The sequence below is a fragment of the Pseudopipra pipra genome, chromosome 8, assembly GCF_036250125.1.
Source record: "Pseudopipra pipra isolate bDixPip1 chromosome 8, bDixPip1.hap1, whole genome shotgun sequence".
NCBI classification, from domain to species: Eukaryota; Metazoa; Chordata; class Aves; order Passeriformes; family Pipridae; genus Pseudopipra; species Pseudopipra pipra.
Window position 1 is genome coordinate 16,874,411 of NC_087556.1, and position 24,287 is coordinate 16,898,697.

At 44.6% G+C, this 24,287-nt stretch overlaps 1 protein-coding gene across 2 annotated transcripts in view; it reads right to left on the reverse strand.

Moving 5' to 3' along the window:
- The window catches only part of TLL2 (tolloid like 2), a 90,836-nt gene that overhangs the window by 37,931 nt on the left and 28,618 nt on the right, over positions 1-24,287 (reverse strand). The window contains exons 2-3 of one of the 2 annotated variants that reach the window (XM_064662679.1): positions 18,298-18,408; positions 1,582-1,659 (exon numbers count right to left, since the gene is read on the reverse strand). In XM_064662679.1, the coding sequence (XP_064518749.1) occupies positions 1,582-1,659; positions 18,298-18,408 (189 nt within the window). The remainder of the gene's footprint in view (positions 1-1,581; positions 1,660-18,297; positions 18,409-24,287) is intronic. The other variant, XM_064662680.1, reaches the window with a different exon arrangement.

The following is a 24,287-nucleotide window of genomic DNA, read 5'->3' on the forward strand; positions in this document are numbered from 1 at the left end:
CCATAGTCCAGCTGGGCTTTACTAACATGTGTAAGGACTGTGTAGACACACCACTTTAAGAAGAGCTGCCTGTATTGCACAGCCAATGCATTAGCTGGATGTGGGCATAACAGAGTACAGGGGTTGCTATGCCTTCAGAGAGTGCTGGCCTAAAGGGTCACACCAAGGTGAACTTCCTTGTCACCTTAAGGAGCAGCACTGCTGATGGTGGCTCCCCAGTGCTGGTGGACCTCTCTGAAGCCCAAGAGGGCAGATTTAAGCTCCTGCTGCGCTCTTGTGATTTGTATGTAAATCAGCAAGACCGGCTACAGCTTTGCCTCCAAAGTAAGGGGCATGGGCTACTGGATCATGAAAAAGAACAAGTCCTGCTAAGACCTTCCTCTAGTGACTAGAGGGCCTGCTGAGAGCCTCTTCTCCCATTCATCCCTCCAGCTGAAGCAGGGTAAGCAAATCACTACTGTCAAGGCTGAGGGGATGAAAACAATGGGAAGGAAATTCAGACGGTGTAGGGAGGTGAAAAGAATGAACTTTAAACCCTCTCTCCTGCTTCACCAGGTCCAGCCCTTCCTGCTGAAGACCTTGCTCTGAGCTGCAGGACAAAGATGGGAATTTGCTTTTTGTTCCTCTTCCTCCTGAGCACCTCCCTGGCATGCCAGCTGCACCTGGCATTTCAGAAGCTGCCCCATCCCTAAGCCAGCTGCTGGATCCTGGAAGGCAGATGCTCTGAGGCTGGGGGTTCTCCCAGCAAAAGAACCACCTTCCTCTTCTTTGCATACATCTGGTACTGCTGGTACCAGACACCAGCACAGGCACCGGCATTATGAGGGCTACAGTCAGAAGAAGAGAGAGGGTCTCAAGACAGAAGTAGTGTTGTCTTCCGTTCACAAACTGCTCCTGGGGCTGCCCAAAATCTCAATGGATTTGCACACAGACAGCTTCTGCCAGCAAAGCCAAGCAAGGAGTCATCTGCCCCGTGCTCTCCTGTGCCTGGTGCATCAGGAGCTCTGCACAAAGGACCCTGGGTTCACACTTCTATATCATCAATGCTTCCATCCCTTGCCAGTAACACACCTTCTTGAGCAAATTCTTTGCAGCAATCCTGCTAGAGCTCTTGACGGCTCCAAATTCCTGCTAAAATTTTCAGTCTTTAACAACTTTAATTTGCAGTGGTCCCTGGAGAGGCCTGACATGCCCTTCTAGCAGGAGCTGCTTGTGGATGGGCATTAGTTGTCTTTATATCACTTGGTTTGTTTATTTTTTTCTCTTTCATTCACTTTATAAACTGTCTTTATCTCAGCCAATGGGTTTTCTCACTTTTGCTTTTCCTGCTCTCTCACCTATCCTGCTGGAGGAGGGGAACAGTGACTGGGTGCTTGGCTTCTGGCTGGGGTCAACCCACCACACTATACAAGGCAAACCCACCCTTTCAGAGTCCACCAACAGTAACAAATGCAGATGCCTGAGTAGGGCTGTTCTTCCAGGCACAGAGACACACACATGTACATAACAGGACAAAGTATTTTACAGGGGTAAAAAAGTAAATAAAAGATACCCAAAGGTCTGGGTGGGGTACCACATTACCCTTTTTAACTGCTTTGTTACTAGGATCAGTTGAAGTGGCATTCTCACTTGACACAAGAGACTGTTCTCCCAGGCCTCCTGCAAAGGAAAAAAGAGCAGAGACATCTCTGGTGAGTAGGCTGGCAGAGCTCTGATGTGGAAAGGACAACAGCTATCAGTGATGCCATTTGGGGGTTTGCTGGCCACAGAAACTGTCTGCTTTCCCTGTACAGGGAGCAGGGATTAAATGCCTGATAAGGTTGTCCTTTTCCTGGATTTGTTCCTAGCCAGCAGTGACACCTTGCAACTCATTACCATCCCATTCCTTAGTTTCTGCATATGCTGAACAGGTAGAAAGTCTCTTCTAGGGAAGGCTAATTTCATGGAGATTTACTGAGAACAGGAACTATACAAGGATGGTAGCAATAGTAATTACCACTATTCAATCTCAAATTAAAAAAGAGACACTGTCAAGGCAAATGATCTACATTCATACAAGTACACTCTTATCAACTCAATACATCTGGCCTGAATTCATTTTAATCTGAAAATAAAAGTCCTTCTCTGTGATGTTAATACATACTGGCTACCAAAGCAGGAAGAACTGCGCTGATAGTCCCTGGATATTTCTTGTCCTTCATCCAGCACCGAATACCCCTCTCTTTTGGAACAGTCCTGCCAGGCACACAGAGGTCCCCAGCTTGACTATGGACATGGCTTCCTCCAGCTCAGTCACCAAAACAAAACTGGTTTGTCCCACTCTGAGTAACTTCCTGCCTGGCTTTCCTATGTCCTCGTGGAAAACCAACTCATGATGTCACTGTGATGCACAAGACACAAACAAGCTGGGGGAGGGATTTGACTGCTTAATGTCACAGCTGTTGGGCACAGAAGCCATAGCAGTTCCATGGCGTCTTTGTACCAGCACTGCACCTAACCTTCTCTTTTCTTCCAGAGGGCACTGCTGCTCCCTCTCCCCACCAGTGAAATCACACTGCTAGGGAAGGGAGACAGGGTCCCCTGTCTATAGTCCCTACCAGTCTTTTACCACTAAGGTACTGCAGTACTTGTCAATAGACCAGTACTCGATTTTAGTTTTTTTGGATTTTATGATGTAAAAATAGGATCTTCCCTCAATACCGTACCCATTCTGCCACAGAAAAATATTTAAAATGTCATCCCCTTACAGAAACTGAGTAGAACAAATAATATCTTGTTCACACTTCTGTTTCAAAGGAAACCTGGGCAGCAAGCCACTGAACGGCCACAGACCCAACACGGAAAACCAACTACAATCTCTTTGGCAGGGAAGCTCTCCATGGTCACTGTAGTAGGAAGGAAAACTCAAAAATGGTGCCTAGGGTGAGTGAGCACAACACATGAGACAGTAAGATGTATAACAGATAAATAAAACTGGCACTGACTACATTTCAGCCTTAAGAAGGTGGTGTTGATATGACCACAGTTATCTCTCTTCCTCCTTCCCTAACTTGGTATCGTGAATCCTCTGAGCAGAACGGAGGCCAAATGAGCTGATCTCTGTAGAGGTGTTAGCAAAAGCAAGTTTATGCGTCTTGGTGGCAAGGTAAAGCACGAAGAGCATGATAAACCACCACATGCAGAAAGGAAGATACTGTTATAGTCGTGCAGCACTGCTGGATGTGGTGTGGACACTTCCAAGATGTCTCACTTTCAAGACAGCTGGACACATTCCAGGCATTGAACCAGCCTTGCTTTGTCAGCTAGAAAACTCTCCTTTGCTGTGGAACTGGCTTCTTTCAAATCCTTCTCCAGCCACTCCAAGAGGTAAAAGGTACATGCCTGACATCTTGGAGAAGGACTGAAAGGATCAAATCTCCAACTTCTATAACTGATCAGAATATCATGTAAGTGATGATGAAAGACAGCAACAAAATGAGCCAGAATAAAATAAAATGCCCAGACTGTCAGCTGGCTATAGGTTAGGGCTTCCTGGTCCAAGAGACAGTAAATCAGGGGATTGTCTCCCAAAGGAAGTGCCATAGTTTAACAGAGCTTGACTGGACAAAAGCCACTAGATGTGTGAACAGAAACAAGCCTGATTCAACAAGATGGATTGCTCTGAACTCTATCACTCCTTTCGAGTCTCAATGTCCCATCCTAAGATTTCCCTTTGTTTTCTTTCATGCCCAGACCTCGTCACTTCCTTAAGCCCAAGCTCAACAAAAGTTCCTCTTCTCAGTTAAATTTTACATCCCCAGGACTTCTCATCCCCCCCAGCCCCCCTGAAGTATGCTATTCTTCACACAATATCCCATTCCATTAAAAGGAAACCCCAACTAGCCATTCATCACCAGAATTATTAAGGCATGCAGTCTTTGCTGAGGCAAAGGATAATTTTGTATTTCTAAATAAATGCAGCTTGCTTCCAGTCACAAACAGATTGCTTCTTAATTGAACTTGGGAGGTGAATTATATGGTGAATTAGGGAAAAAGAACAACTCTGTATTTAGTGAATTGTTCTCCTAAGAAGGAGCTGTATGGGATTGAATTGCAAATGATGGCACCAAACCCTAGAGCCGGGCCCCTCTCCTGTGCCCGAGCTGCTGACCTCTGCCGTGCCGCAGTGCCATTTGCGCACACTGCTTTTCCAAGCTGGGAGCACATTCTTTCCCAGAGATCAGTGCAGGCCTTGGTTTCTTATGCAAAGAAGAAGTTTGAATAAACTAGTGTGACTAATGAAATCTACAACATCTTTGCATATTTTGTCTTATTGTAGCTGATGAAAAGGGAGAGCACTACACAAAGGCCAGATATGGGTGTGTAGATATACCGGATATTTTCAAATATTACTAATCTCACTCATAGACACAGGGAGCACCCACAGTCTTCTCTCCCATAAGGGTGTTTTGGAATCAAACATGAAAAGTTTGGAAGATCCTGTTCTGATTCACTTGAGGTTTTAGATGTTTCCTATCATCATGATGCCTAAACATATTCCAAAGTTTAAAGTGACTTGACAGACATTTAGTCCTATTCTGACTTTTTCCAAGAGAGGGCTAATGCTGGATCCTAGAAAAACAAAGATAAGTAACTGATATGCCATAATCAATAAATAAGGAAGCCAAGAAATGCACCTTGTATCTGGAAGCAGCTGCATATAGGTTATAGACAATGTGCAGATCCTGTTGCCCCTTTAACACGTTCCTGAAGTTGTACCTCTCTATTGGACTACTCTGTCACATCCAATTGCAGAGCATATTCCAGTGTTACTGCTCCAGAGCATGAAATGCCCATGCATGTATTGAAGCCCATTATCATTGGAAACACTGAAGAGGAGAAGGGAGATTTTGGTTTGACATTGTGCTCTCTGGAAAGCCAATGAAAGCAGGCTTGGTCTACCACTTACAGCAATCCACAATGAGATGAGCAAAATAGGATTGACCTTTCTGTTTTAATGGATATCCAGCAGTTAACAAGCCCCCCAGGATCACTTTCATCCTTAGTACTTCCCACGGGCTGCTGTGCTAGACTAGCCCTCACCTTTCTTCAGCCTGACTGTCTGCTTCTCCCACTACCAGGGACGATACAGAATTTGGTAGATCAGGCTTCCATGCAGAGAGTTGTACTGGATCTCCTAAGCTCTTTTAACCCCCACATTTTTGCAATTTAATCCTTGTCCGGCTTAACAGCTACAACCCCAGTAGGACACTGCTTGACTCCTTAACTAGATAACTTAGTTTCTATACATGACCTGGCAGAGACACACAAGAGATTCTCTGCCCAGGCTGAGAATATTTTATCTTCTACCTACAGTGCACTTGTACAACAACTTGTTTTTCTGTTTCTCACAGACCAGCACTGCCAAGGGAGCTTGGCTGACTGAAAGAAAAGTCCAGTAGCTTAAATGCACCACAAATCCGAGATAAATCCACCATGCCTGCAACCATGGCTGAAGAACAGGTGCTTTTCAAAAAAAAAAAAAAAAAAAGTTGTTTTCAGGAACTAGAGAGGGAGCCTGAGGTGGTAAATAAGGGCCCAATGAAGCAGAAATCAGCAGGCTGGGGCAGTGTTGGGAAGAAAGCAGTTTATCCCACTCTTCCAGGAGAAGAAAATAAAAATCCAATTTTGTTAAAAGAAGTACAAGTTGTTCAGTTGAAACCAAAATAAAGGACAACATATTAAGAGAGACAGAGTGCACAAAGCATGCCATCAAAACTGTACTGTTTGCAGCTCCCTTGTACCCCACTAGCATAGGGCAGAAGATGTGCAATCTGAGGAAAGAGCAGAAAGCAGAATCCATTCAGTATCCATAATTCCCACAAGAGAGGGTGGGACTTGGAGAGTTAGTAATATATCAGACTCGAAAATCTGTCTTCTACAAGATGGAACTTAGGGTTGAAGGTATTTATTGCTGTGCATTTTCTGCCTTTTTTTTTAAGGCTAGGTAGTCTGAACTACCAAAGAGGGGCAGTCAGAGCCCTTGCTAACTAAAGCTTCTGTGCTTGCTTCCACTTGCTTATGGACCACAAAGGCCTTCTTGTCTGAAAAAAGAAGAGGAAAGCCTGGTAAAGCATCCAAGAAGCCCAGTGGTGAATTAGGATGCACGTAGTGGGCCTAGAAATACCTACCACCCTTCTGTTGAGTCCCTCTAAGGTTGAGAAGCAGTTGACTTCTAAAATATTTTAGCACCACCTGTCTTCTAGCTTTTATCTGAAAACACTACTTTGGGGCAAGATGAGTTACTCAATCAAAAGCAAGAAAAAACATCAGTCTACCCTGAGATATGCCAAGTCTCATTTTCAAATGATGCCTATCTAGAATTTGAGTCTAAAACCCAACTAACTGACAACAGGAATTGTAGTTGTCTGAACAATTGCAGTTTGAGAACATAGAATATTCTTACATGAGAAGTTGGATGGGATGAAGCTTCCTCTTTTTCCCAATTTGTAAAATTTCACATCAAAATCAAAACCACTTTCAGAACAGGTCCAAGCCATGACAAGTTTTCCTCTCCAGACCAGAAAAGAATCTCTTCATGTTCATTGGGTTTTCCCTTCCCTTTCCCTGGTTGCTGTCCACACAGGGAAAGGGCTCCACAGCTGAACTTGGAAGGTAGCTACCACCCATACGTTCATCACCTTTGTTGAGTACAAAGGAGTCCACAGTGAGCACTGGGACTTTGCCATATTTTCCCATTTTTCTTATTTAACAGAGAATAACTTGGCTGTGCATATAATTATTTGCTCTCAGGTGGATTGAACCACGCCAAGACTTTTTCTAATATATCTTATTGTGGACGAAAGGCCATTTCAGAACTGGGAGACAACCCAGTGATAAAAAAAATACATTTTAAAAATTGGTAACCATTTCACCTCCCCTACCTAAGCTTTAGAACACCCTGCTTTCATAGTCTCATTCAATATATATGTTAGTCACAAGCCACAGCTTAGAGACTGGATTTCGAACAGAGACTGCAATGTAGCATCAACAAAACAAAGTAGTGCAGGTAACGTTAAACACTCATCACTGTTCAGAGTTTCAGTTCTAGTGAACTCTGTCATATTATGACCACCAGAAAAGTTTCTGGAAGAACATGATAAGTCAAACGATGTTATATACAGCTTTTTAACTTCCTCATTAACCAGTGGTCAAAAACTGTTTAGCACAGAAAAAATTTTATTGCACTGGATTTTTCTAACCACAGAAAAAGTGATGATTTTATTAAAAGAAGTTCTTCTGGGAAAATGCATTCAGAATGCAGAACAGATGTTTCCTAGAGCTGGTGGAGAGCCTATAGCAAAAACCTTTCACAAACCCCTAGGCCCTGGAGATCTGAGCAAATGATTTGAGATATATCCTTCAGCGTTTCCTGTCAGTGGAATAGCTGAAGTTCTCTCAATTTACTTAAAGAAAAATAAATTAAAGAAGGGAAGAATTCTGAACCCCAAATTCCCTGCAGGAATCTGTTTTTCATATTCAGAGTAAGCTGACTGGCTGCAATAACTCAGGAGAGTCCCAAGGTCCAGAGGCTTGACAGGCAGATGTGTCATCTCCACATCAGCTGCAAATGCTTTTACAGGGAAGGACATTGGCCTCCCAGGGAAGTTCATGAGAAGAGGAAGGTGACACAGCTAAGCAAACACAGGGCTGCCACAGACACGAGCTGTAAAGCACTCAATGGACCAGGCCCTTCTGCTGGCCAGCCATGTTTGGAGTGGCACAGCAGGCAGAGCAGAAGTGCAGGAAGCACCACTTCCCAACATGCTGCGTTTTCTCTGAGCACTCCCTGCTCTTCTGGAAGTGGCAGCATCACTTTTATACTGTGATGCATCTTGTTTTTAAAGAAGGCATTCCAAGAAAGGGGACAACCTCTCCACCAACCTTTCAGCTGAGAGTTAATGCTTAAGGGGAGCAATGCTCTCGAGACAAGGAAGGACTGAGAAGACCAAAAGGGGCCTTTTCCTCTGGGCTGTAACAATCACCTCTGCTCCCTAGGGTAAAAAGACAGATAAATGAGAGATAAAAGAAAGAAAAAAAGTTACCCACAACCTGTGTCATCTCAGTGATTTCTTTCATGAGAAAGAGTCCTTCAAGTACAGCACTTTTACTGAGGCAAGGGAAAATCAAAAGCTAAACTGAGCATACAAGTACTTTGGCCATGTGCATATTGCTACTGTTTGATCAGGTCCCCACACACAGTGTAAGACTTTTCCCCTCCCAGCATATCACACGAGTAGTGGATAGCACCAACTACCCCCAGCCCCTTGCACTTGACTTCTTGTCACTCTGATGCATCGAGATCTATTGCTAAGAGATGTCTGCCTCACCACTACATTCCTCTCAATTCACAATAATCATCTCCCCTCCTTACCTCTCTTTTGAAAAGAAAGAAAAACAAGTGAACTTGCAGGCAATAAGGAAACTGTAAGAGCTGGCTTAGGTTTGCCCATTACTATCCTAGCAGGCAGTACCAACCTCCTGGCCCCCCTCAGCTGACATCCCTTTCCTTCTGACCTGCACAGTCTAATTGCTTCAGCCTCAGCCCACCCCGTGCCCCTCTGGACAGGGCCATGCACTGCTCAGGGTGCTGCCTCACTGTAGCCCCCTGCCCCACTCCAGCTGTGGGCAACCAGGGAGAGCCCAGGGCTCTGTGCAGCCCAGCCAGATCGCTCCTCCCATTCAGCCTTCCTAATCCTCTTGTTTTTCCCCTACCTTGTTTATACTGGATAAAAATTAACTCAAAATGAAAACACTACACTGGAAGCTAAATTACGTTTGAATGCAATTAAAACTCCTTCCATGGAGAGTGTGCTGTGCCAGAATCGAGACCTTTCTTCCAGTTCGCTTTCTGCCTAGATGTTCAGACACTCACAGTCCTGGAGCTTCTTGGAGAATTTCTGGTGCCTTCTTACACCCCAGGAGCCTACACCAGGTTTAACAGGCAGTTGAGCAGCCTAAGTAGATATAGCTGAGACATCCCATCTGCTTGGTTACCTATCAGCTCCATCATAGCTCAAAACAACTGCCAAATCAGGGAAGTTGAGGCATGTGCCAGCACTGAGACAGGACAAGTGGGACTTGAAAAGCTTTGGAAGCACAAGCCAAATGTGGCCACTGTTAGGTAACCTTGGGCCATAACCTTCCCCAAGGTCACAACTCCTTGATGAAACAGATGCCCGAATAATTTACTGTCATTAAAAGAGCCCGGGGGAGCTGGGGAGTAAGTGGTAGAGATACTTTCCTCACTGCAGTGAGCTGCCCCCTGACAGCTGCTGGCAGAGGCACTGCCCTGTCCATCCCAGGGACAGCTGCAGTCTGTGGGGCACTCAGGTCTCAAACCCACTCTGCCACGAACTGACTCCAAGATTCAGCAACACCAACAACTGAAGAAAAAGATTGGCTAATCCCCTCCCTAACAGAGCCTGATGCACCTCACACTCCCTTTTCCTCTCTAGGAAGTGGAACAGTAAGATAATTTGAATATTTCCTTTTGCTTCTGATCTTTGCCCTGGAGAAACTTGTTACCCATTCCCCAGGGCTGTCCAAGTCACCATCTGGCCTCAGAACTACAACAGCAAACATAGTCCAGTGTTCCAACCTAAAACTAATTTGCTTTCTTTCCCCACTTGACAGCTGAATAAATACTTTGTCCTCACCATTTGAAAAGGGGAGCCGCAGCAAAGGGTTTTTGTCCACTGCAGCTACAAGCATCAGCCTTCTCTCCAAATTAGGCCTGAACAAGCAGGCTCAAAGTGAACACATTTATTTCACAAATGTAACCCCTTTCTGTTCAGAATCAACCTCGAGCAGTTTACAGCTTCTAATTTATTTCTTGTTTGCTATTGTCCATCAAGCCATTTTGGCAACCAGTTGCTTCTTGGAACTTCCAGTCATTTTTCTGACTGGAGTAAGCTGCTTTTATTTTGTGGGCACAGCAACATTCCTGCTTGAAAGGAGAGAGCCTGAGGATCAAGGCATCCCAGCCAGTCTTGCCAAGTGACCCTCCTGCAATGACTGCTCTCAGAACTTATTAGATCCTACTCTTTCACTGACCATTTCTGCCTCCAAAGTCATATGCCTAAAACACTCTCAGAAATGACAAGACAGTTTATGCAGTTGAGGCAAATTCAATTTTTCATTTGAGAAAATATTCAAGGAAATTAGGCATTTGCCCAGCTCTGAAGCAAATGCATGATCTAGTCAATTCCACAGTTATTGGCTAAGTACTGTCAAATTTCACAATTAGGGTAATGGATTAAACTTCCAGTGTAATTTCCATATGGATAAACTGATCTCCTCAAGTACATTTGCCCATGTGTTCCCTGCATCACAGTTAATTAATATAAAGCTGTTTAATAACCTCCACTTAAACACAAAAGACCATTCAGACTCTTCTGGCATCAGTAAAAGGAACAGCCTCCAAGTGTGTTACACCAGCTGTATACAAGAGTGAAAGAAAATTTAATTAAGAGCGATCAAGAGCACGACAGTTGCAAACAGAAATCAGATGTTATAAATGCTACATGGTGACTACCCCAGCTCCTGAAAGAGTTAATAATGCCAGCCAGCACCAGCTTCCTAAAAGACTATTTTGGGGATGGGGAAAGTGGTGGAGCTAAAAGTCAGACCCAGGCAAAGTCAGACAGGGAGCAGCGGGGATTCAGCATCATCTGTGCAGCAACACTGCTGCAGCTATGCCCAAAGCTGATGGTGGCACCACATTGAATAGGAAGAAGCTATAGACACAGGCTGTTTGGAAGAAGCTTCAACCATGGCATCAAGAGATATCGTTTCTGCAGATGTCTTTGGGTGATTAAAGAATGTTAATTGCTCATTAATAAAATCCATGCTGTTTAATTTCTGAAGTGCAGCATTTGACAAGAGTGATGCTGAGCTACTTGCCTTCCTGGCTGATATCTGAAAGAATCTAAAGTTTCCACTAAGGATGAGTAAGCCCCAGAGTTTGAAATAGGTGGGGATTTTTGTTACAATGGAAAAAGCTTTATTGCTTGGATGGATTAATTTGAGCAGTATTACAGAGCTCATAAAACCGTTTTAAAAACCCTGTGTAAGGCTGAACATTGACTGCACAGCAGAAATCAAACCACTTATTTTGACAGGTGGAAGGCCACCATCCAGAAAACTTGATTTCAGGGAACAGTGAATTTACAAAACAAACTTTGTGGTGCATGTGATCAGCTTTCATAGGGAACCTAGGCAAGAGGAAAAGAACATCTTATTCCACGAGGAATGCAGAGCAAGTAGTAGAGCTGTGTCATTCAGGTTGTACTCTGCCCATTCAGGTGTATTTAACACTTATTGCTTGGGACTGTCTTTACCCCAACCTGCAGGACCTTCATCACAAGCAAAGGGGAAAAAGGAGATAGACTTCGTCCTCTTTGCACATACACGTCCCATGCTTTGGCATCTTGACTTGATCACCTTCTCTCCTCTCCTACCGTCAGGCACCAGACTGGCAGATTCTATTCCTATGACTAGCAAAACTGCATCCCTAATACCAGCAATTAGAGAGAAAAATCCTTCTCAATATTTTCCAGTAAGGACTTCAAGCTGTCACTCAGGAATCCAAAAAGAAAAGCATTTGGAAGAAAACATCAGACCTAAAGATTAGCATTTTCTAGCAGGAGAGTCTTAACTACAGGGAGAATTAGAAGGTTCATCAGCCCAGGGTCATGGGACTTCTAGGTAGTTATCTCTATGCTGGAGAAGATCAGGCAGGTCTGAAAAGATTGCAAATAGGATTGTAAGACTCTGGGCTGGGATTAAAAAAGCACAGGATCTGCTTTTCTGCAAAGAGAAGATTCATGCAGAAGGCTTTCATTGCACAGAAATGTTCATTTGGGACAGAGAGTAACTCAGAAAAGCAGTGTGAACAAGAGCACTCAGTCCTAAAGGACTTACTCAGTTCTTCCAAAGGGGAGCTCCTGCCTTGCCTTAGCAAACTGCAGAACTGTGGGAAATTCATTTCATGGTTGTCTGCTCTAGTAAAACCTCTAATTGAATGGACTCAAAAAGGTAAACATTTGGGCTAGTCATAGGAAAATCATTTGGTGCAGCAACCAAACCTCAGCATCAGGCCAGGCATTAAGCACCTACCTTTCCACTCTTGAGGCTCCTCTTCCTGTTAAGAAGCTGCATGGATTGCAAAGAGACATCCCTAGAGAGCACATCACATGTTGTGGAAAACTGAAAGGAAGTATGGAAACAGATGGACAGAGCCCTCAGACAGGTCTGTTGGAACAAAGATGTTCCTCTACCCACACAGGAGGAAGCAACCTTCACTTAAGATTTCCCAGTGGAAGAGCAGACCTCTGCAGGGAGTTCACAGATGTGGGTTATGTTACCTCACATACATAGTCATTTGTGTTGTTCCTGGCCAATTATAGCCAATACAGCTCAGATTAAGTTAGCACAATCCATAGATTTGCTCTAAGTCTAAATGAATTAAAGATTGGGCCCCAAGCAGCCCTAAATTCTATGATTCTAAAATTCTGCAAAATCCACCAGTGCTGAAGTCCACCCCTTCTACCCTGAACGAACTGTCGCTACAGTAGAGCACCAAATATGAGTTACAAGGGGAAAAACAGTTGACTTTGGCATGCAAGTGCCAAGTCAGCTGAATTTAAGTCTCACCTTTGAATCCGTAAATCAGAACTTTTCTGGAATCTCAGTCAGTCATGGTCTAAAATCCCTGGATTTTGCACTCTTCGAAAAGTGCATTTTGCACTAAATTAAATTTCATTAGAAACACTTCAGTAGCATCAAAGAGGACTTAAATGAAATGTGCAACACTACTACTGGCCACAGCCCCTACATTGAGCAACTGCTCACCAAGTGAAACAGCAGAAGCCCTGCTTGTGACTGCCACTACCACCGTAACTATTCCACTAGAGAAGTCTTACTCTCTACCAAAGCTAAGCAGCACAACTCTTAGCCGGAGAGCTGTATTCCAGCCCCCTGTCCTGCAAGTAATCCCAGTTTACATGGTAACCAATGCCTTGCCTCAATAATGCAACCAGAGTCAGTGATCTTAGGCATCTTAAAACAAGCAAAAGCAAAGCATCTTCTTGCAGAAGGGCCCTCATTCAGGTGTGGTGAAGCAGCAGAGTAGCTGTCTGCATTTTCACAGTACACTCAAGAACAGCAGAGCTGTTGCAAACAAAGCAACTCCCTGTTCTTATTAGGACAAGGTTTAATGTGGAACTCTGGTTGGTTTCATTTGCCAGAGAATTATTTGCATGAATTTGCTGTCAGAACCTCCAGTCTCCTGATTTCAGTAAAAAGCCTGCGTTCAAATATATTCCACTCCCGGCTGCACTGTTATCTGAAGTATTACTCACTCTAGTTAGCAGAGGTGCTCTGTAAATCTCTTCTGACAGTCATTTGTGGCAGTGTGAAAGCCTCATCAAGGCCTTCAAGCCATGAGCCTGAAAACCTCTCGGGATGAGAAGTAAAGAAAACCTGTTTTGACTGTTCTTGAAAAGCATTCTTGGCGGCAGTGGCATGCAGAGTCAGCTCCTCAGCAGCAAGCCCAGCACAGCATGGCATCAGTGAGGGCTGCCAGACTCCCCTGGCTTCTGATCTGCTGCTGCCAAACCCTGAAGAGACAAACTTGCCTTTCTCACTCACAGAGGTGCCTTTCAGGACTATAAACTGTCTCTGTGATACAAAAATCAGGAAAAGAGGTAATATATCAGAAAAGTCCTCTTAGTCCCTAAAATGCCCGTAAAGACTTAAATTAAGCCAGTTAGTATTGAACAGGCACATACTTCCCATAGACATGGCAAGAAATAAGGTCGTCTTCTGTGGCTAATGCTTCAGCAGATAATCAACATGCACCAGTGGACTCATTTGGGTCCAAAAGAGGTGTGACACTGTTCAGTTTTCCACCCTGCCTGTGAATTCTCTTTTTTCCCATTGCAGTAGAGGAGTCCTCAAAGCTTTCAGTCAAGTTTCTTCTAAACTAAAATTATATTGTAAAAGCCAATATTTTCACTGAGGTTTTAGAAAAAAAACAAACTATGAGAAACTTTTCAAAACTGAAAGCTTTTTGAAAAGCCTTTTATCAAAGTGATTAGGAGTTGGTGATGCATGGGCTTGCTGAGATAGTACTCACTGGCAGATCTCCAGGTACCAGATTCATTTCATTATGTTTTGAACCATTACTGTTTCTCCATGGGGCCAAATCCTAAAGGTATCTATTTCAACACCACTGCATGAGAACACCTGATTTTCATAGTAAACATAACATCTAAACTTAATCCCACAGAAACAGAGATAGAGAGGCAGCTTAAAGATTTTAAATGCAAAGTAAGACTTTCATTTTAACAATGTTCCTCATTGTTTCTCCCTTCTTCTAGTTGCAAAACATTTTTAAGGGGGGAAGAAAACTTCCCTGTTTGGCAGATTTTATATGGCATTACAGATGGTAATAACAGGATGAGCAGGTGAATTGGAGGGGATACTTTGGTCTGCAGAATCTCTCATAATATAAAGCAACACATAAAAAGATTACAGGGAATTCTCTGAGTTTAGGAGATTCAAAGGAGAATAGCAACGAGGGGAAAAATATTTCTGGTTTAGAAAATTAGATCAATCTTATCTCAACTCAAAGGAAGCTCAAATGTGCAACTTCTAAACAGTCCTTTTGCCAGATCACTAATGAGTGTAAAACTAAGCTTCAGGTAAAACAGCTGAGAGCGAGAGACCTGTGGAAAGGAGCACAGAAGTCATATAATTGGAATGATCTAAAATTGGGTTGGAGGACAGCACTTTGGAATAAACTTTCAGAGAAATCATGAAAGGGTCTGAACAAGAAATTAACTAGTTGGTAGCTCTGAGCCCTCTTAGAAGAGCATATCTCCTGGCATTGACTCAAAGTTACTTTGCACTGCATGCAAATACTCTCTACTCACACAGCTCAGGGTTTTAACCACATCAGAGATCAACATTAAAATCAAAAACTACTTGGATTAAATGGGTACACTGAGCTGTAGACCACTACCATGCCTGCCTTTCCCTCAACAGGATCTGAAGAAAACTCCACTTTTATAACTGCACCAGAGAAAGATGTTTGCACACAAGATGCTATTGCCAAGCCTTCTGCAGTTTTCAGCTGCTCAACCTGTACTCTTCCACAGAAATTCTTGGAAAGGAAGCTTCTTTGGAGTAGATGAGACTGCTTATTCATGTCATATGCTGACATGAATAAGGACTATCAAGTCATATGCTGCACTCCAGAAGGCTTTAAGTACATAACACAAATTATTAAATCCCCGTGCGGTGTCGATTCCCTATGTGACCACTCACACAAAAGAGTCCAGACATACCAGACAGAGATATCCAGCCAATGCCAAAGAGGAACATCATTGCTGAAGTACTGAAGCAAGGTACCAAGGAGACAGCCACCTCTAACCATAAAATCTACATGAGCAGTCTTCGAGGGGATTGCCAGAGAGCTCTGAGCCAGCATCCCTCAGAGGGGAGGAACCAGGACCCTGCTCTATGACTTCACCAGGAAAAAAGTGCTATTTGGTTCATTGCTCTCAGGTACCAGGAATAAAACACTAGTGCCAATATTTGCGAAGAAAATGCTTGGAAACACTGAACTTCAAGGCATCCCGCTCACAAGCAGCCTCTCAAATTTTCGGGGTCTGAAAAGCAACTATGGCATTTCTGCAAGCAGGAAATTAATGGAGGAAACAAGCCTGGAGCACACTCATACTGTGAAGCTCACGACAGAGATTTGTGGCAGAATCCAAATACTCCTCAGATTCCCTGCTCCTCTCTCTAAAGGGCCCAGGGAAGTACCTAGCTATTTTCTAGACAATGAATAGAAGAAGGCGATGAAGGGGAAAACTTGAAACATCTGACAGTCTCAGCCCTTACCAGCCAAGGCAAAGCTTTCACTAAGGCAGATGCACATCAGCTGGATCCAGAGAAGAACCAAGTGCCCCATTACCCCTGAATACATGGGAACCTTACTCTTCCTCCAGAGCCTGACAGCTGCAGATGCTCCACACAAGCTATTAGGGAGTATACCTATAAATAGCCCAACAGTATCAAATGGCACAATTTTTACTCCTCCTCCCAGCTGAACATGATTTTCTGGGAACAAGGAAGCAACACAGGGCAAGAAGAATGCCTGGCTAATAGCACGTTCAGAACTGCAACTCCCAGATATGAAGTGCCTGTGTGTCTGTATCTACGTATTAAGTACTTCCTCCGCTATACAACTAATCCGATTAACAGCTTTAGGAAACTCTGAAATGTTATAATTCAAGGGGTTCCATTCATAAAAGGTCTTAGGCTGTTTCTGTACAGAGGTTGCATTCTTCCCACTGGAAATAAAGCAGAGAGCAGGATTTTCTCCCAGGGAAGAATGAATCCCAATCCCAACCATGCTAAAGTAGACCACCCTCTTACAATTCACATGAGTGTCAAGCAAGCCCCACAAGAGAAGGATCAGCCCCTCCTGCCCCTGCAGAGAGCCCCTCACAAGGCAGGTGAACACAGAGATCCCTCTGTGTGTGCTCTGCAGAAAGCATCACAGACACAGGGGCTGTCCATTTGTCAGCTTGCACTCCCAGGGTACAAAGGAAGCCTGCCAGAGATGAGGACAGGGGCAAGTGAGTGACATGACATCTCCATTCACCTAATGCAAAGCACTGTGTGATGCACCAGCAGAAAGTGTGAAGAAGAGTCTAGTCCAACCACACAACATGAGCCACGGCTGTAAGAGACCAATGGCTGCATTACATGATACAGATGTCAGTTATAAAATTCAGTTCATTTTCCAGATGGCATGGGTCTGGCACCAGTGCCAAGTAAAAGAAATGTGCTTGATATGACAACTAAAAAAGTTACCAGAGAAAACTGATACAGTCAGATATCATCTGGCTTTGTTTCCCCAGAAGTGTCCCCATCTAACTTCAGGAACTGACATAAGGATGTGGAAGAGATGAATGCTGCCTGTCCCACTCAGCTAGTCCTCATTTTCTGATTGATCTTCTGCTCTGAAGGCAACCTACTCCTAATAACCTATCACCTGACAATGTGTCACAGCCCAAAACATGACATAAGTGGGCTAAGTGACACAATAATGCAGGAAAATGGCATTTCCTGGGAGCTGTCCATAATCTGAAGAACAGGACAGCCCTCCTCTGCCAATAATTTCAGCACCTGCATGAGTTTAATCAGTTACATCAATATCTAAAGTATGCCTGTGTTGGATGTGTCATCTTTCACACTCATCCCAACAGGAAGCTGGAGCACTCATCCCCACAACAGGACCTACACAGTGCTTAGATGCTCTGAAGCCAAAGACAGGCAGTCACAAGGAAACAGAACCAGCCACCAGTGCTTACAAATGATGTATGAGCTGAGTTGCACAGGGGACAGGTGAACACACAATTTCACTGATTTCTGCCTCTACCCAAGCTTTCACCATAGTTGCTAACCTAGAGGCAGAACATCAAAGACAGAAAAGAAGTTTGTCCTGACCTGCTCTGTCTCCAGTCCCTCTGGTATCTCTCAGAGATCAGATTCCCACCAATTTCTCTCTTGCAGAGTTAAGTGGAGTAGAGGCAACAGTATTGTGGGGAACCCTCTGAACCCACTGCAGAACATTTCAGGGACTGCTAGAGCTGGAGTCCAGTCAGAGCTCCTGAGTCAAGAAACAACTTTGGTCTGCCACAAGGCTGAGCATACGTAAGAGTTGTGTAGGGGGGCAGCATAAGCATATACTTTACAGAAAATCAACACAACTGTTTACCTATTTCAATTAGAATACCACTTCAAGGGCAGTCTGTACACTAGACTGCAGTGGGTTTTACCCAAGGTAGATAGCTGAAAAAATGTGTTATTCCATTAAGATCATATAGTGAAAGAAAAAGAAGGAGCACACTAAGAGTCAAAACTCCTGCTACACTGTGTAGCCCAACTTCAAACATAGTTCCTTTCAAACTGGCAAAAAGGTAGTTCCTCATAGAAAGAGTAACTACTCTGTAAATTTGAAAATCTTTTCCCACAGACAAGATGGGATTTGGCTACATTAAGTTGTGACTTGTGTTTTATTTAACAAAGTTCAGAGTTGGATGTCACCCTCAGTGCCATAACGAAGCTCTGCGTGCACCACCTGGGCCATGGGAACAGGCATCACAAGCAGAATGGAAGCCCTCCCTCCCTAAGGACAAAACCAGGTGAAAGAAGGCATTGCCCCAGGGCTGCCCTTACCTGAAGTGTGTCTTGCATTGCCATCTGAGTGCTTTGTTAAGTCAACAGTTCTGTCTATTTGAAACAGCTTCAGATCATCTTCATCTAAAGCGATATCTCCCCAAAAGGCAGCTGGAGAGAAAAAAAGCGCAATTAGTTTAGTTTTTATTTTGGAAGGAAAGTACAATTCCCAGGGGGCCTGTAATGCACCTAAAAGGCAATGACTTCATGGACCAGAAAAAGGTCATACACTGCTGCAGTTTTAAAAGTACAGAGTGGACATTGGTGGTATCCAAATGACAGCGCTTAATTTACAATGTAGATCCACCAAGATGAGAACATTAACTGAGATTCCTTGTGTCACTTGTTATAGGTCTGACTCTCAGCCAGGTGGTGGTGTTCACTCTTGATTAAAGCCTACAGAAGGTTTGGCACCGGCATTGTCCTAGTTCCTGTGAAGGAACTAGCTAAGTCACAGCTCCGATCCTGCCTGAGATGTTGCACCTGCACCATTCCCTTGCTAACAATGTGCATAAGGTGGGAGGACAGCAGTGAAGCACTCAAGCTCAGCAGTGTATATCTAAAGGCTACAGCCTTCAGGACCCCACACACGCAGTTAGCACCCAGACACACTGCATTGGTCTCAATCCAAGCTGAGAGCCAGCCTACCATTTCCACTTCACTGGAAAAACACCCTTGTGGATTAGTTAACCCATATTTAAATTTGCAGAGTTTTTAATTTTGTAAAAATATTTGAATTTCAGCCAGAAGTCAGGAAAATAAGGTAAACAAGCTGATCACTTGACATTCATAGCTCAGAGAAACAGACTAGAAATCATTTGAGTGGAAAAAATTATATCCCTGGAATATCCTGACCGAGTTGATGCTGCACAGTGTATAGTTACCATTTTGGGAATTTGAACAAAATAAACACAGGCAATGAGGCAGTTGACCAAGCAAAACAGGTCTTTGAGAGATAACAAACAGATTACAAAGAGAGCTGTTGAAACTCAGAAAAGAAGTCTGTATAGGCTGATGAAAAATAAGAAAAATCAGAGCAAATTAACAGATGATACAGTTCAAGAGAACTCAGACAAGGAATAACACCAAGTCACTGTCTACAACAGTGACCAGATTTGATGAAATTGCTTTTTTTTTTCTCTTGTTAAGACAAAAACATTTATGTTACTTGAGGGGGAAAAAATCCCACTGCTACACTACCAACATCACTGATCAAAGCACGTTAGGCCTGAGAAACCAATGTATTTCGCTGATCATCTCACTTTATTGCCAAGACCAAATGGAATACAGACCTTTGCCTGAATATCAGAAGCCTGCAACCAGATTTCTGGTATTCAGTGGCAACTGAATAATGAAAAGTTAACTCAGAGTTTTCTCTGACACAACATGGTGCTGGTTCTGATGTGGCACTTGCTTCCTCTATTCTGCATCTCAGCACCTCAGTCAGCACAACATTTGCCAATGTCACTGATCTGGGATGTGGGCATGGCAAGAATTCTTTGCCTGCTGCCTACTACAAGCAGCAGAGTCCTGGCATGAACAGAGGGTGACTCTGCTGCTTCTCCCTTTCCCAGGACAAAGCTGTCTCCCAGCAACCTGGCCACAGCAGGGGGATGGGAGACAGCCGAAGAAGAGGCTGGCTCCAGCTCTTTGGCTGGGTCTCCTTAACAGTGCTACCAAAACCCAGCTCCAGGAGAGGACACAGTTAGTGTAGACAAACCTATACACAGACTGACATCAGTTATAACTAGGGGAGAACCTCTGTTTGCTACACGAACACAGAACTCAGGCTCTCCTCAACTTCTGGGCAATCCAAGCCCTCACGCAGAGCATAGAATTTAAACCACTGTCAGATCTCCATCAGGTAACAAGTCTACGGGCACAGCCAAACATCCCAAGCTGATTGGGAATGGTCAGTGGAGAAAAGCAGTGACATAGGCTCCAATTTGAAGATAAGACATTTTATCCATCCAGAGAAATTACTTGCTCAGGACAATGTGGCAGTCAAGAGGCAGAGATGCAAATGGCACCCCATGCCATCCAATTCCCTCTCCAGCCACCCTTGGTAAGTCATTACTATACTGGCCAACTACCACCCCCATTCCCTACCCTCCCATCAAACCTACCATTCCATTTCAGCCCCAAACTATTGCCACTACCCTGGGCTCTCTGTGGCTCTTTTCCATTAGTACCACAGTCTGTTTCTCAGGCCAAGGCAGCCCATGCCAAAGCACATCTTTCAGGGCAAGCCTGCAGCGTGGATTTACATCAGCAGAATTGTTATGTTTTCCTTCCAATGGAAGGCAGCAGTTTTCTCCCAGCCCTAGCAAAGGAATCTCTTTCTGTTACAAAGCCATACATCATCCTGAAAGATAGCCCACTACAAAAGCTGAATTTCCCTAGCATTTATTTCCAGCTCTCTGCAGTCCCAGCGTGCTCCAGGGGAACCATGATTTATCACAGTCCCCAACCAGCTGAACAACTTTCCATACTGGAAGTCCCGGCTGAGAATGCTGCGCTGCAACTTCTCCTATGCTGTCAAAGGCCCCTTCCTAAAGACACAGCCTGAAAGCCTGCCTCCATCCTGATGGAGCTGTCCCACAGGAAAGCACAAGTACTTTATTTTAAAAGGTCACAAGTTCAGAGACTGCTGGCAAATGAAGCATCTCAAATCTTCCCTTCTGATTTCCTTTACCAAGATCTCGTTTTTAATTTAATGTGGGAGGATTTCCAAAAAGAAAAAACAAAAACCAACCAAACAAAAAAATTTAAATCTCCAAACAGCAGGCTAACAAGCTTGGAAACCAGTGTTTCTCTTGGCAGAGCTCTGCAGTGTACACCCAGGTGCAAACTCTTAAGACAGTGCAATAGCATGCCAGCTTTTCTTTGAGAAGATGCTTTAATAGCTCTGGATAGTAAGAATAAAGCAGCTCTTACTGAGGTTGATGGAATCAATATGAGAGAGTTTGATTCTATGCTAGACTGGTAACCTGCACCAACCACCTGAATGCTTAACCTCACCACTTCCCAGGATATGCAACTGGACAGTGTTTGTCTGCTAGGGCAAAGGGGAAAGATGACTGTGTTTGACAAACAAATTCTGCACCCAAATGAAAAAAGCAGCCTGGCAAGCTGACTGTGTTTTCAGCACATTTCTCCCCCAGGAAAACAGTCCACATGCTGATGTCTGAATTGTGTGCTGAGCGCAGAGGTTCCATGACGCCAGGAGAGTATGGCAGATGGCACTGGGAAGAACACCTCCTTCTGGGCAGAGGACAAGCTCAACGGTTTCTCCAGGTGCTCCCCCCACATAGGGCCCAAAACCACCAATGCCTTCGCAGTTCTCATCTTCTACAGTAAAGTTCTGGGGAGTCCCCAGCAATGTGACAGCACACACTGTCTTCTTTCTAAAAACTTCACTGCTCTTCCCTGCAAATCACCTCCAATCTGTTCCTCCCCCCCCCAACACCCCCAAACAATTCCCTTCTCCTATTCCAGCCACCAAGCTGGAGCAAAATTTTCATCCATTTGCCTGCCATGATCTCTTGCCAGGAAGCCCCTATTCCAGCATGAGTGTAGGCTACAGATTTCACCTGATGACAGGGATCAACAGAGCAGTCACCCTCTGCATGCTATGGAAGACCCCTGCAATTTTCTCTGTAGCGCCCATCAGGACCAGATGTGACAGAGACTGACCAGAAAGAGAGGCCTTGGAAACAGGTATACCTGCCTGCCAGGAAAGCTCCCTCCATCCCACTCCACCTCAAACACAGACTCTTTCACTTACTGAAGCTTTCATTAAGAAATGGCAGGTTTTAGGTGCTGAATGGGATCTGAACCTGGATTGAAGACTATGTCTTCCACCCTGAGCCAAAGGGGTCCTCTTTCTGTACGGCCACACTAAGTTGTGTAAGTGACCAGCTCAAGGACCTTGTCTGAATTTGCAGCTGGCTGGCACAGCTTACACTGACAGACTTCCTTTCAGTTCTTCTAATACAGCTCTAACACAGTTATGCTGCTCTTGCTGAGCAGGTGTCCCACAGTGCAGTACAGCAATAGGCATGGAAAACAAAGAGCAATGTGAACCTAAGTAGATGCTTCAGAATTGTTTCGTCAGTACTCACAACTTAAATTCAGTTTTCACTTGTGTTCACAACCTCTGTATGTAGATGATACCTGGGTCCCCAAGCAGAGGTACCTCATGACTACTTGTACCAGTACAGACTGTAGTGGGTTGACCCTGGCTGGACATCAGGCACCCACCAAAGCTGCTCCCTCACTCCCCTCTGCAACTGGACAAAGGAGAGAAAATATAACAAAGGGTTCATGGGTTGAGATAAGGACCAGGAGAGAACACTCACTGATTACTGTCACAGGCAAAACAGACTCGAATTGGGAATATTAATTAAATTTCTTACTGACAAAAATCAGAGCAGAATAATGAGAAGTAAAATCTTGAAAACAACTTCCCCCAACCCCTCCCTCTTTCCCAAGTTCTACCTCCTCCCCCCCAGCAGCACAGGGAGAAGGGGAATGGGACTTACGGTCAGTTCATCACAGATTGTTTTTGCTGCTGCTCAGAGAGAGGAGTCCTTCCCCTGCTCCAGCATGGGGTCCCTCCCACGGGAGACAGTCCTTCACAAACTTCTCTAATGTGAGTCCATCCCATGGGCAACAATTCTTCACAAACTGCTGCAATGTGGGTGCCTTTCCATGGGGTGCATTCAGGCACAGACTGCTCCAGCATGGGTCCCCCACATGGCCACAAGTCCTGCCAGGTTTCTGGCTCCTCTCTCCATAGGTCAGCTGGTCCCTGCTCCAGCATGAGCCTCCCACAAGGTCACAGCCTCCTTTGGGCATCCACCTGCTCTGGCGTGTACTCCTCCATGGGCTGCAGGTGGATCTCTGCACCCCGATGGTCCTCCATGGGCTGCAGGGGCGCAGCTGCTCTGCCATGGTCTGCACCACGGGCTGCAGGGGAATCTCAGCTCCAGGGTCTGGAGCACCCCCTCCCCCTCCTTCTCCACTGACCTTGGTGTCTATGTTGTTGTTCACATGTTCTCACTCTGCTCTTCTCTGGCTGCAATTTTCATCTGCACAATAATTTTTTTCCCTTTCTTAAGTATGTTATCACAGAGGTGTTACTGTCATTCCTGATTGGCTCGGCCTTGGCCAGCAGCAGGTCCGTTCTGGAGCCAGCTGGCATTGGCTCTACCAGATATGGGCAAAGCTTCTGGCAGCTTGTCATAGAAGCCACCCCTGTAGCCCCCCTGCTACCAAAACCTGGCCACAGAAACCCAATGCAAAAACACACAAGGAAGAAGTGTTTGCACTATTAACCTTGACATCTCCAGTTCTGTAAGCATCAACAGATGCCACTACCAGGTAACCAACAGAGCCTGCCTGCCTCAGACTCGGCTGTGTCACCCATGTGATGAGCCACACTATCTTTTTGGGTCTCACACTGCAACTGAAGGATGTGCTCTGAACCCACCTGTGAGATCAGTCTCACATGTATTTGTAAGGCACAATGTCTACCCCCACCCAGATCTCTGCTCTCCATCATCTACATTATGAAAAGATCCTAGGACACCAGTTAGTTCCTTTTGTTCTAGAATTGACTGTGCCATATCCAAACAGTATAAGGGAAAAACAACGTTCCTCCTACCTGAGCAACATGAGCTACTGGCAAGGAGTGCTGGTCACATGTGGACACAGTAACACATGCCACCTCCTGGCAAACAGCAATATGACTATACATGTGCTGGCAAAACCACACCAGGTTATTTTTTACTATTTTCTGATGCTTCCCAACCAGACAGGTCTGAGTGCTGTGTGATTTAATTTTCAGGGCTGGCTACACTCTGCAGTTTAACAATAAGAAAATAAATCAACAGATCAAAGTTCCCAGCACCTCCATATTTCTTTCCTCGCAGGAAGACAGGTCTGTTGCTGAACTGCCTGCTGGCACAGGAACCAGTAGAACAGTG